The 16,307-nt window shown below is 41.9% G+C and overlaps 1 protein-coding gene across 1 annotated transcript in view; it reads left to right on the forward strand.

Annotated features, from left to right (window-relative positions):
- Window positions 1-13,194, forward strand: part of LAPTM4B (lysosomal protein transmembrane 4 beta) — a 58,269-nt gene extending 45,075 nt beyond the window's left edge. The window contains exon 7 of the mRNA XM_017669446.3: window positions 12,625-13,194. Coding sequence (XP_017524935.1) covers window positions 12,625-12,702 — 78 coding nt within the window. The 3' untranslated portion in view covers window positions 12,703-13,194. The remainder of the gene's footprint in view (window positions 1-12,624) is intronic.
- The last annotated feature ends 3,113 nt before the right edge of the window (window positions 13,195-16,307 follow it).

The following is a 16,307-nucleotide window of genomic DNA, read 5'->3' on the forward strand; positions in this document are numbered from 1 at the left end:
AGTGGGTAACTTCCCAAGATCGCATGGCAGTGAGTGTTAGGAGGGGAATTATGATCTCAGTAGCCTGCCTCCAGTCCATTCTTACCCAGCAGCTTCCTCCTTGACTGTCATCTGTATGGATTGTAGCCAAGGCCATGTGTTCTCACCCTGGTGCCTGGCATGATTTGACCAGGATGAAGAGTGAAGCAGGTCATGATTAAGACAGTTCTTCTCAAGTCATCATCAACTTTAAAAGCAGTGGGGTTTTTTGTGTTGCTTGCTTACTAGGTTTGCTTTTTTAGCACCATGGAAGCTATGGGAAGGGACTTAGAAGAAAGTGGAAGAAAAGCAAAGTTAAAAGTAAACTTTGGAATAGCAAGGCATCTGGCTTACTTAAAGTTTTGCTGAATAGTCCTGCTTTCCTATAACTCAGCCCCACATATTTTCCTCATATCTCCATATGTGCACACAACTTCAGATACACTTATTTGTTAGTTCTAATGGGAAAGTACTGTGCATGAGATTGAGCTGGATGCCCCGAGGTTTCATCCTGAAAGCTTTCCCCTGCTTTCACGTCAATTCCACAGTTCAAGCCAACAGTATGTGACATTAACTCAGTTTATATTGCTTTCTTTCCATCAATAAAACATAGCATTTTTCAAAATATTCTAGTCTGCTGGAAATTATCTCTGACCCATATAACTTTCCAATTACTTCATCCAGAGAGCATCTGGTACAGTCCCATCAACATACAGATATTTGAAACCTAAAAGTTCTGGAAGAACATTTCATATAAACCCAGTTTTTATTGTGAGCCTGAATAAAAGGATATTAATCACTTCCTTAAATGTAATTCTGTAATAGCAAGTAAGAATTATTTATAGTGGTTTTGTAATGAATTAAGGATAGTATCACTTTCTATTTTCATTGTTTTACTTTAAAACATACACAGAACTTGAGTTCTTATTATCACATATGTCCAAAATGATGTCCTTACCAATTTTTACTCTAGGGACAAATCAGATATTGAATTTCGCTCAACATGTTAGGTTGCTGGGTGTGTATCTTAAGGAATTAATAAAAATGTATATGATGTTCATGCAGCATTGTATTTTAATAGCAAAATTATCTGATCTTATTTTTTAAATAATTGGGGACTGGTTTGGCTAAATAAGCATATAACCACTTGAACAAATTTAATACCCTGAAAGTTGTGAGAAGTGAAACAGCTGAAAACAGGTTTACAATGTTTTAAAAAGCAGAATATGCAAGTTTGTACTGTGGCTACACCTGAGAAGAAAGGAAGCTTATAGACAGATTAGATTGTAACAAAATTAAGTAGTTGATTTGTTGGATGCTAGAAAATAAAGCAGGAGGTATTTCTCCCTTTTCACTAAGACAGAAATGGGGGATTTGTTTGGGGAAGGGCAGAACAGGTAACATGAGAATCTGAGTTCTGAGGTTCTGGGGCAGCAGCTCAGCACAGCCAGTTTGTCACTCTCTTCCAGAAGGAAAGGGTAGAGTCCTGAAGGACATGTGCACAGTAGGAGCCATAGCACATTTGGGCTTGGAGGATGCTGGGAGGATTCCCCTGGATGTCTTTGGAAGGGTTGCCATGGTGATAGCTCACAGTGCATGCCTTCTGTTTCCTCAGTATATTTTTGTCCTTGATAAAAATAAAAGTTTTAAAATATATATTTATTTAGATATTCTTATAAATCTGTATGTTCAGGTGTAGGTATTTCAGCTATGTTTATTTGCATATTAGATTTTAATTGCTCAAAACCATTTTAAGTTTCAATTTAGATGGCTGTATTACTTTGGTATTTCCTACCCACATACCTCACTGGTGAAAATTTTTTGACCCAATTTGAAAGATTTGCAGTGTGAATTGAATATTGTCAGTGTAATCTGTAAAAGAATTTGAGTAGCTTCTCTGCTGAAAACTAAGGGGGAGAATGTCTGCCACCTGTAATTCCACGTGAGGGCAATTTATAGAAGTTTTGCAGTGAATCAAGGGTAAAATAATCTTCTATCTTATGTGCCTTTGGAAAGGACTCCTTGTTCTAGGTGTTTGTCAGTAGAACCCATCCCCCAAATTTGTTGCTGTCCTCCCCATCTCCCAGTTTGTTGGATTCTGTGGGTACAGGATGCCATCAATGGTAAATTGCATCGTTATTCTAGGTACGTCTTATGCTAAGGGCCTGTCAAGTAAAAGCATAGCCTAAATTCAGATGTTAAAATGTACAAAAAGGTGTACCTTAGAATAAAAAATATGATTATGTGTATATGTGTATTTACTTATTTATATGACAGGTGAGGATATTCAGCAACAGTTACTCTAGAAGCTTTTAAGCTAAGCCCAGACCCTCTGTTTGTGATGATCCTACCCCAAATGCCCAAAGGGTTATTCAGTTAATCATGGAGATTCATGAGTCAGCGCTCTCCCCTTTCCTGTTCACATCTGCAAGTTCACATCTAAGTAGGCAAATACGGTGCTACCATTTAAGGCAGGCATTCATGAAAATGCTGCCAGTTTTAAACAAGAAATATTGGAGACTATTAGGGGTTTAACACATGATAGAGAAGAGAAAGTAGATGTTTTGGGTTCTTGAGATGAATTTAAATGACTTTTGGAAGACTTTGAAGTGCTTCTAAGTGAGGAGGTGGTTTTGGAGCTGTGTTCTTTCACATCTAACATTACCCTCTCTTCCAAATCCAGAGTTTGGGGTAATGCTTTCCCTTATTAAAGGCAAAGGAAAACTTTTTCTATAAAGAGCCAGATACTAAATATTTTAGGCCTTGTGGGCCATATGGTCTGTCATAACCATTCAAACCTGCTGTTGTAGTGTGAAATCAGCTGTAGACAATACATAAACGAGTAAGTGTTTGTGTTCCAATAAAACTTTATTTGTGGATGCTGAAATTTGAATTTTATATAATTTTTACATACCTTGAACATTTTCCTTTTAAACCATTAAAAAGTATGAAAACTGTGTTTTGCTCACAGGCTGCCCAAGAAACAGGTGGTAGGCCAGATTTGGTCCATGTAGTTCACAAAACCCCTGCTTAGTGGAAATATAAATCGGGTTTTCTAGGCATTTGTAGGACAACTATTTGAGCCATTCCAGGGAATTTAATAACACTGGCTTTTGGCCTAGATAGGCTTCAGAGTTGAACTTTCTGCTCTTGCAAGCGGATTTGCAAACAACAGGACCTAAGTTTTGGGCCCTTTTTAAGGATACCATTTTCCTAAGAAAGTTTTAATCCTCCCACATTATTTTGCCTACAAAACTAAACTAAGCTCTTATTTAACAAAATATAGTGGGAAATCAATAAAAGAACAATAAACTTGTAAAGCAGTCACCAAAGCCTTAAAAAACAGTAGTAGCTAAGCTGTTAAATGCAGTCTTATCTACTGTCTTTTGTACAAAGATCCATTCTGTAGAGGCTTATTTTAGTTTATGGTCAGAAAAAAGTGACAAGCACCTTCCTCTCTCCCACCCTCTCTGTCCTTTCTCTCTGTATCTGTCTATCTATCCATCTATATATAGATCAAAAAACTTTGTAACTCAGTTAATTTCCATTTTGCCTTCTTTCTGGGTCATTTTAATACTCAGTGTCTCCTTCTGCATTATGTCCAGTACTGCAAGCCATTCATCCTTTCACAAATGTATGGGATAAAATGAAGATTTGAGCCTTAATAAGACATACCATGTACTGTGCTAATAACATTAGATGGGCTTATTTATTTAGCCAACCTTGTGAGGCAGAGATTGTTACCACCTCCATTTACAGATGGAGAAAAATGAGGCTTAAAGAGGTTACATGATAGGCTCCAGGGCTCAGAGTTGGGGAGGGGTGGACCAGATGGTCGATTCCACCGCCCATGTTCTTAGCCATTTACCTCAGTGTGGCATCTTCTCAACATGGTGGCAAACAGAAAATGACAGTATTTGTGTGGCTTGGCACACTCCTGTGTGGAAAAGATGCTGGTGGAGAAGCTCTGTTCTTCCTCATGGAAGGTATGTTCTGTTTATCAGACCCCTTTAGCATATAAGCTGCCTGCTGGCTGAGACCTTAACACGTTTCAGTTAGTGTGGAGCCTCAGAGCCTGGCACACAGTATGCCCAACGCTTGCTGATGAAGTGAATGAATAGAAATTAGTAAGTCATTTGTCTTGCTCTTTTTTTATTTTAGTTGGAGGAAATAGCTCAGGTTATATGAACCAAGTCCAGTTCCATGCCATAGCCACAGTTGTCCAGTGGTCATCTCCAGGGAGAGAGCATACTGCTGAGCTCACTCCATTTCTTCCATACCTGCTGCTTTTCTTAGAGTCTAGTGAATGGTAGCAGTGTCCACTGTGTCATGTTGGGTGACCGGTAACCGAGGAGTCATCTTTAAACTTGCTGTAGTTATTCCTGTGGCCTCTAGTCTTGAACTCTACTTTGTCTTTAGGTTTTTCTGTGTTGCTGCCAGGTTGGTCTGAAACATGAGTCTGATTCTGTCATCCCTGTGTTCAAAGTCTTGAGGCGTTCTGACATTTATTATTGTAGCATTTCTGAGCTGTGATGTCACTCCACCTTGCCGTGTGACAACCACTGTGACTATTGGGTGATATTTGAAATCTAAGTTTGCCAATGGTTTGATTTTTTTCCCTTTTAATAAGTAATAATAGATTCAGGATTATCCTTACAAAAATATCAGTCTCAGCGGCTTGCATTCTAATATTTTCTTGAAGCGAAAAGAGGAGTAGAGTTACAACTTCATCCTCCAAGTCTGTCTTATTTGTGAAGCAGCTTTGAGGGATTGTCCTGGGTGTCATCAGTGTGGCTGCCCTTACAAGGTTCTGTCATTCTTTCACAAACACCATGTCCCTTGCTTCCCACCCACTACCCTGGCAAGGAGCAAAAAAACAAGAAGAGATGTTTCCATTTATCGTGGTATTTTCTTTATTTCTCTGTTTTTCTGGGAGAGGACAGTTGATTTCATAAAAACAAATCTGTTCTTGCCAATGGGAGCCTCTTACATATGAATGTTACCAAAGCTTCCCCCACTCCTCCAAATGGTGTACCCACTGGTGTTTACAGAAGAAGGTGCCACTTTCCTGTCGTTGCTTATGGGGCCAGTTGGGGACTGTTGTTTCAGGCTCATCTCTTGTATTCCCACCTCACACACTCACCTCTTCAGCTACAGCAAACTACCTCCATGTTCACAGGTCTGCCTTGGCGTTTCATGACATATAGTTTACATGTGTGTTTCCCCCCCTGTGATGAGCACTGCCAGCTTAACATAGGGCATCCTGCTCCGAGCTTGGTCAGCTTCTTCACCCCGTCTCTCCAGCACCACAGCTGGCCTCTGAGAGGTGCCCAGGTACTGGGGGAAGGAGCGAATGAATGGAGGTGGTGTTTCAACTGGACCTTACTTTGGATTTTAGAATTATAGGTCTAAGCCCACACCTCTTACAGACATGCAGCCTACAGTAAAAATGGTGTCCATTTGGTCTCCTTTCTCAGCATTCAGTTACTTTTGTTTAGATTTAATAAAGGTAGGGGGTAGGGATGGGAAATCCTATTGTAGGGAGAGATGAATGTGCTGCTCCATTCCCAACTTCTCAAGTAAAGGGACTCACAAGCTGGCTATTTCAGAGGAGTTTTAGGTTTCTCAGCAGGGCCTCAGTGCATGTCCTTCCATAGTCAAGAACAGCAGTATTTTCATGATTCTTGAGAGAGGGTCCATGTCATATAGGTTTGTTAGTTAGTTCAGTGGCCTTCCCTCATTGTCATTTATCTAGCCATCTATTTGCTTCCACGGGCGTGGCTCAGAGCAGCTTTAATTTCTGCAACCATCAGAGCTGAAAAGGGAAAAGAACATTTCTAGCCCAAATTAATAGATTTGTGAGTAGACTGCCTACTGGTGTTGCTTTTCTTAAGGAAAGTGTGTAGTTGAACTAGTTAGACAAAATAATACCATCAGTTATCTTGCTACAGTTGGGGAATTGCTGCCATTTATTGAGCACAAATGCTAGGCATGTACTTTGTGTTAAGTATATTGTCTCACTTAAATCCTTACAACAGTCTTTTGAAGCTTATCTATCACGGCCAACATTTTGTAGATATGGAAACTGAAGTTCAGGTAGATTTTGTAACTTAAGACCCCAGGGATCATACATCACAGAACTAAAATTTGAACCCAGGTCTAATTTCGGAGACTTGTGTTTGACCATCCAACACTGTATTACCTCTAGAATTTGACCATATGGCCATATGGCTACTAAGTGACAAAACTCAAATTTGAACACCCCACTGTCTAGAGTTCTGAGAAAGGGATATAGAAATGTAAGACTCTTGCCTCCTGTGGAAACTTTCTGTGAGAAGAAAGGCAAATGTGTACAAGACAGTCAAGAGTATTAGAGAGTATAGAATTTATTTGTTACAGTTGGGGAAGTGCTTCAGGAGAGTGATTCTGTGTCTGAGTTCAGAGGGCCATATTATAATTACTGCCATTTCCAGTGTTATTCTTAAATGACTTATTTATCTATAAAGAATTTGAAAATTTATCATTGTAATGTTATTTCAAGAACTTGTTTATTGTACTGCAGTTGCACAGCATGATTAAGAGGAGAATAAAGTAGATCTCCATGTCAGACGTGAATTTCACTTGAGCCTGGGGGTTGTTTCGCCTTTGTGTGGAATGACATAAGAAAGAAGAACATTTCAGGAGAGAAAAATCACAAGAAAAAGTTGTCAGATTGGTAGTGAGCATGCTATGCTAGGCAGTCATGGAAATAAGTTAAGCAGAGTAGAGTCAGATGTGGGGCTGCGGGAGACCTGGGCGCGAGTGGCCTGGAGAATGTGGTGGTACCTAAGGGAGGGACCTGTCTTCCCGTTGCACATGTTCCCTTGGCAGCACCTGATGGCTCTCCAGTTTCCAATGGTGTGAAGGTCCTCTAGGTTATGGGTTAATGTGGGGGTCGGGTCTCAGGCAGGTGAGGGGGGCCGGTCCTGACCAACCGCTCTGTGAAAGCATATTCCACCTCTGAGGTACTAACTCCAAATAGCAGAGTCCTCCCAGTTGTGTTGTCTAGTGTCTGTTCCACACGTCTCCAGTGTAACTCTGTTCCTTGCTCTAAGAGTCACTTTTGTGCCAAGTGGGACTCGTTTTCCAGGCCCCTGGAGAAGCTCAGCTCAAATCCACTACTCGCCTGCCAGCTGAGAAGGCGAAAGGAATGAGGTGGCTCTTAGTCTGCCCACCATCCTCAGATTCAAAGCTGCCCTCTAATGACTGGCTTCTTTTCTTCAAGACTGCCGTGGTGATTTTTTTAATCATAAAAAGGCTAACTTTTTTTAGTAGACATGTCAATTTTAAATCATATTCCATGATGATTCTTTTATTTTTAAAAGGTTATTTTTATTTTTAACACATTATTACATGTACATAGCTAGAGATCATCGTGTTGAAAGATCTAATTGTCCTCTGCCATTTTCTTGCCCACCTCCCACTTCTCAGCCCAGCAGTAAGCACTGTCAGCGTTTACTTGTTTCTGTGTTTCTACTTGTTCTGTATTTTAAAATAATATGTCTGCATTGCTATGTTTTGATTATCAGTTTGAGGTATCTTTGGCATTCTTGTTGAATAGGATTTAACTCTTACTCTCCTCCCCATATTCTGTGCTGCTTTCATCCTCCTAATACAGTCATTGCAAATTATTTGGTTCCATCATCAGTTAGTATTTGCTCTGACTCTGCAAACACGAATATTGTTCATTCCAGAGCTCTGTGGTGTACATCCTCTTTTTCGTAAAATTTTTGTTTTTTACCAGCAAACATTTGCCTTGTTTTTTCAGCAGCCACTTTTTTACCTTTTACCTAGTCCCACTCCTTTCTATGTATCTATCAGGTCTGTCAATGACCTATTAATACTACTTTCCAAGTGTTCCATTCCCTAAGATAATCGATCAGTTCTCTCTCTTTCCTGGGGCTTCCTGTCCTCCTGCCCCAGGATGGCTGAGGTGCCACATAGCTGACATCATGATCCTTGATTTCATTTTAACCCTCCTTACCCTTGTTAGGATGCGGGAGCCAGAAAACAGATTTCTGGTGCAGTTTACCTTGTGCCCTGTACTCAGCCCTGGTCCTATAACCCCAGATCTCCTGGGATGGTTTTTTGAGAATCTGATAAAAGCTCTCCCCAGGAAAGTACATGCACAAATGCAAAATTTGGCATGTAATTTTGTGAATGTCTGAAGGTATTTATGTGATTTACATATAGTACTTTTGGGAATGTAATCCTAGCAATTGCAGGATTCCAAATAAGCCTTTAGTGGCTTAACTAATAGTTAAAGTCCAATTCTAACCATAGTACCCAAATGTTTCCTATTTTTACTATTAAATAGGCCTATCCTTTTGATCATTTTATCATTTCTTAATATTTGATGTAGTGAATTAGTTTCCCAAATGCTAATGCCTTGTGGATTTATGGCCAGTTGGAATCACTTCTGTTCCAGGATGTTGCATTTTGCAACTTTTTTGATGGTAATGTATTTCTCCCTCCAGCTGTTCTGTGTTTTGAGGTAGGTAAGAAGAACAGTTTCTCTGATAACACTCTGGGTATTTATTGAGTTGAATTGAAATGAATGGCACGCTGCTTTCCCACCACCCTGTCACCTAGCATGACAACTCCCAACTCAAGAGACACTGTATGTAGATAGATGGCTAATCTTCCTAATGAACAGATGCCTCCAGGGGTTGTTGGCAAAAGGGCTTTTTCGGTCCCTGTGGAAGAGAGTTACACTATCACATGGTCAGTCTGCAGCTGAGATCTTACTAAGACAAACTTCAAGAGACTAAACTTAGATTAGAATTTTGTTGTATCGAATATTACTGAAGTGAAGTAGTCTCTTTGAGATTTGTAATGTGTCTGTGTTTATCTACTCATTTAGATATTTTTTTCCCAAGAGGTGGCTAGAATGAAGTAGGACATGACCTATTTTCTTAGTCCTTAAAGATTATTTTTTTTGGCCACTCATTGTGAATGACTGAAGTTTTAAAAATAAAAGATTGGGTTTTAACTAAATGCCAACTTCTAAAAAATGTCAAAATAATTTGAGTTTTCACCAATTTTGTTGTTTGCCATGTTCATTGGCACAGTCTGTCTGAATTGTCCCTTAACATTGTTCTCTCAGATTTCTAGGTACTTCACTGATCTTAGCAGAAGAGGACAATAGCAGGTGTTCTTAGCATTAGCAGGCTATAATAGAAACAGTGTGGCAACCCTTACTTCACCAAGCCTTCCTTGAAAATCATCAGTAATATTACCATCATTTATAAAAAGGTGGTGCTGTCCCTGCAGAATTTAAAACTGATTCCATTTGGAGAACTTGCACTGAAGGTATGCAGGAGCAAGAGGTGCTGTGTGAAGAATATTTTAGTCAGCATTTAGTAGGTGGTAATGGGGTCGTGAAGACAAGTGGATGTCAGAAACCTAGTGAAAGGAGAAACTCTTCACTGGCATCTTCACTTTGGATAAAGGGTCCAAGGCAATAGAATATTTGAGAGAAAGACCATTATTGGGATGTTAAATACTGATATAAAATGAAACTTTAAAATAAGTTTGAAGATAAACAGCAAGAAATGATGACAAACTGCCAAACTTAATGTGAAAATAAATTTATTTTGACAAAAGGCAATTTTGTAGTAATTTTTTTCTTTTTAAAAGAATATTTTGCATGTAATTCAGTGAACATTTTGGAGAGTTTGAGTGTTGCATCTTGCTCAGAAAAAAAATATTTGGAGATGATGGCTGATGTCATTCCTTTTTAAGTAGCTCCACTGTCTTTGGCTAAGTTCTCCAGAGATTATGATAGATATGAATCAGCTAAGTGTTTAATGCAGTTGTGGAACATCATGTTGAAGCTCAGTATTTCTTGTGCCCATCACAGCTGTTTCCACTAGTTGTAAATTACTGTATCTCATGCACACACACGCATGCATGCATGTTCATGCTGGATGCTCAGTCCCAAAGTCAAACACAGATTCAGAGGGGAGAGCCATGGCTTTGTTGTACAGAATATATTTTTTTCCTCAGCTCAACTGAGACTTTTAGGATGCCCAGTGAAGATGCTGCAGTAGTTACTGCTGCAGAAAAGTTCCTTCGGTTCGTCCATGAGGCTCTCTCCATGTTCGGACCCTTGCCAGGCTTCCCCCTGCATCTCCGCAGCATGCTCCAAGTACTCCCCACAGCAAAGCCCTCAGTTCCCAGGAAGTGCTCTGCTTTGGGGCTTCCCTCCCTGTGCTTTGCTCTCACCCTGCTCCCTGCAGTGTCCTCTTCATGCAGTGCCTAATCCTACTCATCCTTCAGAGAGGCCGAAATGAGCTGTCCTCGTCTGTTATCTGTAACATCTTGTTCACATCCCTGCCCCTGTCTGCGCACCACCAGACTGAGGTCCTCAGCAGACGGTGAGGCATTCCGGGTTTGTGTCAGCGTTACTGGTTACTGAGAACCTGTACATGCTGGGGTCTCACTAGGCGTTGATCTGTTGAATGTGAGAACAGATGGCTTCCTTTTGTGGGGAGAGTACCACAAATGCTTCCTCGCCTGGATGGGTGTCCTGCACTGAGTGTGTCTTAAGTACACCTTTCCTTTGCAGCTTGGGCAGCAGTGGAATGTTTGCCCCAGGTCTGCCGTGGGTAATGCCTGAAACGTAAGAACTTAGGACACAGGCACAACCTCACCACTACTTTTAGCAACAGAGGCTGTGAGCAGACAGGAATGGTTCTCAGCCTGCTGACAGTGCCCGTGTAGGGCTGTGGCAGTCACCACTCAGCGCTCTGCAGCTCCAGTGCCCCCTCTCTGGCCTGGTGGAAGGGGGACCTTGCAAATAATTCTTTACTAGCTGACCTGCTGCTGAGCTCTGTCAGTAGAGGGTGCTAGAGGAAGGAGGGGCTTTCTTCTGCCAGTTCCTGTCCCTAGCACCTGCAGAGTGTGGATCCTGTTGGTAGTGTTACTTGGGGCGGAGGTGGGGGTGACAGCAGCACCTCCTCCTGACGGCCTTCCCAGCACACCCCCCACTCAGGCCATCTCCAGAGCAGGTGGCACCTCCCATGAACAGCACCTCTTTATGCAACAGCCTGACTGTGGGCCAGCCCAGACTCTACCATCCAGTGAGTTTCAAGCATACCCTCTCTGACAGTATCTGATAACCAGCTTTGGGAGGAGATTCCTTTCCACGTTGGTTCCCTCCTGGAGTTACCCTTATTCCGCAGTGATATCCAGGAGAGTTCTTGTTCCCTTCCACTCCCCTGAGCTTTATTAATCATTCTTTATTAAGCTTTCTATTCAAATAACTGGGTGGTTTCTGTCTCCTGACTGGGCCCTAACCAGCACACATGCCCTCTGCCTAGAATGTCAGGCTTCACTCCCCTATCTAGTGAACCATATGGATTCTCCAGGGGCCAGCCTAAATGATGCCTCCGTCTGAGTTCCTACTATTGAATAGACGCTGGGCCCAACGCTGAGGTTAAGTTTGACAGTGCTCCAGCCCAACGGGAGCTCCAAGACTGAAGAAGAGAAAAATAAGTAGTGAAGTGTGTTGAGTTAGAGAGGTAAGGATGTGTGTGTATATGTGTGTACATGTGGTTGGTTGGGGGAGTAAGGTATGACAAAACTTAAACCAGAAATTTACAAACATTTTTAGTCTCAACTTCCTAGGAGCCAAAGGGATAGATAAATGAAAATCCATGGAATTGATAAACATTTACACTTTAAGTGATATCCAAAAAAAGTAACAAAGTGTGGTTTTATTTTGTTCTGTTTCATTTTCTAGTAATCTTTCTCTTTCCACAAAGCACTTGAGGTAGGTACGGTTTTAATTTACCTCATTTCTGAAGCCGTACAGACGAGAACTGTCTTTTATCTTAATTATCTTGTACCCATAATGCCTGTCACCTAGTAGGTGCATAAAAAATGTTAGTTGAGTGAATAATGTTTGGTTACACTGAGCTGGTATTTTCTGTTTTGTTCCTTTACACTGATGGTTCTTAAACATTTACAAGCAGCTGTGTGTGTGCGTGTGAACAGAGAGGTCGTTCAGCTTAGTGCTTGTTCTTGTTTGTCCCTCTCCAGCCACTTACAGTTACCTACCATTTCAGGTGTGCATCAAGCAGTGTGTTAGGTGTCTTACACACCTAATGCTCAGGTATTCCTGCTTTACAGATGTTGAAATGGAAGCTAAGTTGCCTACTGGAGGCTGTGCTGATAAGACACGGCTAATGTCTCCATGAGTGGTTCCTGTTATCAGGGGCCTACCCTATTTTTGTGCTCACATCACCCAAGAGCCTTTTTCCTTCTTCAGAGGCACTACCTACTCCTCTCCAGTCCTACAGACACAGTCCTGTGGCCCTCCAGGCACTGTGAGGTCTAGACACATGTGGACAGGGTTAGGAGTACTCAGAGAGGGCCAAGTCTCTTCCCATTTGCTTCTTGTAGGAAAACTGTCTCATCAAAGTGTGTCCACTCGCTGGCAAGGTGAAATTTGGTATAGGTGATGGAAAATATTTAACTGCATAAAAGTTCCACTGAAGTCAAAGCTCAGCAGAACATATGTGCCCTTTTAAACACTAACTGTTGTCTCTGTTTTCTCCTCAGGTGCTGTTACCCCCGTATGATGATGCCACTGTGAATGGTGCTGCCAAGGAGCCGCCACCACCGTACGTGTCTGCCTGAGTCTGAAAGTGGGGTGGAGTCTGAGCCGAGAGCAACAGCTTGATTTTTCAGGCTTCTGAGCAATAGTTCTTTACTTTCACTTCTGAGATGAGCTCTCTGAGCTTATTTTTGCTGAAATGCTACAGTTTTAAAATGTAGATGTTAAGTTGAAACCCTCTGTAGTTTTAAACATATGCTTTTGCTAGAGCACTGTGCTAGATTAACTGTAGAATTCTTCCATAGGGGTGGGGGGCAGTGGGCTTCCCTTTCCTTCCCTAGGCAGTGAAACCTCCCAGCAAGTGAATGGGAGTTGGGGAATTAGTCATACTTTTTCTCTGTTCCCTCTGTCTGTTTTGAAAGTGTAAAGTAAAATCAAAATTAGACAATGCTTTTCTTAAGCCATCCTAGTGTATAGAACAAACCCTTCTGAGAGCAGAAATGTTGATTGTGTAATCAATGCTCTAATTAGATAAATAGTTCATATATGTATAAATAAAACAAGAATTTCCTTAAGATCCTTTATGACTCAAATTCAATGACAGTTTGGATTTTCTGGCCACAGATTTTGTCTGGGCTTAATTGAGACCCTTTGATAATCCTGGGCAGTGAGAGCAGTCGCCCTCCGACACTGTGTGTGTGCACTGTGTGCCAGGGGTGGTGCTCTGTCTGTGGTATGGGGTGGAACTGAGTCAGTAGCCCTGCATGGTATCTGCCCCCTCGTGGTTTCCCAGTCCTGCCCAGGGCCCCTGTCATGCCCTAGGGGGTTGTCCATCTCACTTCCTCAACTGCGATCGCTGATACATATTTGCCTGATAATAAGAAAAAAGGTTTTTTTCTCTCCCTGTAGGGTACATCCTACTACTTTGAACTCCCAAGCATATTAGTCATTTTCTAAAGTATAAAACGGTCTTCAGAAAAATGAGGAGGGGTGCTTTCCTTGTTTAATAATGCTCTTCTCTTGACTGCCTGAATTTCAAGGGACTTTTATATATTCATACGGTCAAGCCACAGCTCTCCTGCTTTTCACTGAGTGTGCTGTAAATGAAGACTTTGCAATTAAACTGAGATTGACCCATCTCTAGAAAAACCACCTTTGATTCTGTGGTGATTGTGCCTCCCATGCCTGTGCAGTCACTTGGTTTGGCCTGGGGAGGTGGCTTGTTTCACACACATGTATTTTTTAATATTTCAGTGCTGATAAAATCCCAAGACAAATTAAGGCAAACAGATCGAAGCCTCCACCATTCCTCGCCCCCACCACTACCAAACTCAGGTGTTGCTTGTTGGGCAGATGATTGTGCCAAGGGGCATTTTTAGTCTGCAGTTCAGATTTTATTTTAAGAAGAGGGTGGGGGGATTTTTATCCCTGCGAATCAGCCTCAGCTGTTTCTTTTGGTATAGCTCATTAATATGCTCTATAAACTCAACCTAAGAAGTTTCTTTCTGTGGAGCTTTCTGCCCATAAGAGTCACACCAAGTCTGTCACATGAGAGTTATTAGGAATGGGAAGGGCCTGTCAGGTATGTATGTGGAAGGCTCTCAAGACATCCCAGTTATCTTTATGTTCTTTCCATGATTGTCTAGCTCTTTGCCCAATAATTTTTCGGTATAGAAAAAGGCACATGGGTGAACTGAAGAGGAGTCCTGATTTTGAGAATCTGTGTTGGGTCTTTGTTCATGTGACACTCAGCACCACAGACTCCAGGATGTCACTTCTTTCTCCGAGATCCCAAACGGTACAGGTGATGCTGGTTTTCTCGATGTTCACATAACCCACGCAAAGCCTGAAGGCTGCCTCCCTACTTGGTCCACCAAGTAAGGAATTGTCGTCCTCTTGTCTCCACTATGAGAGGTTGTGTTGTTTGGATTAAAATGACCTGCAGAGTATAGTCCATGACTCAGTGTTGCACTCAGTCTTTCTTCCATTGCTAATCCAGATAAATCCCTCTAAGGGTATTTTAAATCCCATTTGAGTATCTGGCCTCTTTTCTCTTCTTGTCTACAGAGAAACAAGAGAGCCGTCGTCACCTCAGTTCCCTCATGCATGTGTGCTGCTTGGTCACTTTATTGAGTAGTACTCCTGAGTCTCTCATCTTGACCCTCCAAGCCCTTGCTTTAAGGCTGTGGACATTCAGGCCAGCACCATGAGATGTGCAAGTGGGCCCACCAATAAGCAGCCCACGTAGGAGAGAGAACTTAAAAGTCCATTTGCTGGGACAGAGGGAAGGGAGAAACATACCTTTTAGCTAAGGTGTGGTCTGCTCACACTAGAAACCGAGCTTGCATTGAACAAGCTAGTCAAATTTCCTGGATGCCAAGTTTAGAGGCCAGCAGACTAGTTGTCCTCCCCTTCCTGCACAAAATGTGCAGTGTCTCCTCTGGGTCTGAAGCCTTGTGCTCGTCCTTGCCCCCACCCTGTGCTGCTGTTCCGGAGAATGCTAGAAACTTCACCCCTCCCGTCCTTTCTGCCCCACCCTTCTTTTCCACTCTGTTCTGGCCCTAAACATGTGTTCAGCTGGACTGCTTTCCCAAACCACACCTCATTTCATTCGTCCTTCCTCCTTAGCCTGAGTTTGTTAGTCAGCAATACTTAGTAAGGGTCTCAGTAGACCATCTCTATGGACTGCAGCTGTTAAAAGTTGTTTTCTCTATAGAGAGTTGTATTTGAAGTGCTCATCATTTGAGAAAAAAAAGTCTGCACTTTTATGAGGAAAACTAAGGAGACTATAAAAACATTTCCTTTATTTTTTTTTAAATGTGTTTTTGCATCCTTTCTGGAAACTGACTTAAACATCACTAAATAATACTGCTGCTGGTCATACACGCAGTCTCTCTTGTTCTGGAGGAGAGAAGGCAGTTAGTTGTCTTTGCCAAGTTATTGAAAGAGTAACTCCTGCAAAAGGCCTGCCAGCATGAAGGCAAGTGAAGCCGTTTCAGGGCGCCCCACCTTCAGACCTAACGAGCACCATAAATAGTGCCTGTGGTTGTGAAAAATGGGTTTTGGCAGCCTAGATACATGTTCTAAAAGGGAAGGAAAAAGGAGGCATTGCAAGGATGTCTCCACACCCATGGAATTCACTTAAAGTTTCTGCACACTGGCCAGGGTTTCTGCCAAATGACTGGTGCATGGAAGCCGGCCAGATCTGTGACCTGCCCAGAAATGCCTTCTGCTGACTGCTGCACTGAGACCGCGGAAGAGAGTTGTGCCTTGGCTAGTCCAGAAGTTACGTTGAAGCTGAATTCTGAGCCCTATACACCCATCAATGTGATCCTAACGAGCGAGAACAGCTGCTGCTTCAGAATGAAGAGAGTTGAGCAAAACACGGTGGATTCGAGTTGTTTTATTCCATATAAAACTTATATATGCTTTAAAAAAAGTTTTTATTAAGTAAACTTATTAAGATGGGAACTTCTTTAACTGATCAAATAAAACTATAATATCCATATTCCTTGATGTATGTCAAAATGTCCAAGATATATTGTCGACATAGAACAAAGAGAGTTTGGAAGGGAACTGTGTGGCCCTGGGTAGATGGGACATAACTAGCTAGCAGGGTTTGAGCCAGTTTTCTCAGGAAAGGCTCAGATTGAATGTGTGATCATCTTGTCTGCTGCTTGCTAGTCAT

The sequence above is a fragment of the Manis javanica genome, chromosome 2, assembly GCF_040802235.1.
Source record: "Manis javanica isolate MJ-LG chromosome 2, MJ_LKY, whole genome shotgun sequence".
Lineage (NCBI taxonomy): Eukaryota > Metazoa > Chordata > Mammalia > Pholidota > Manidae > Manis > Manis javanica.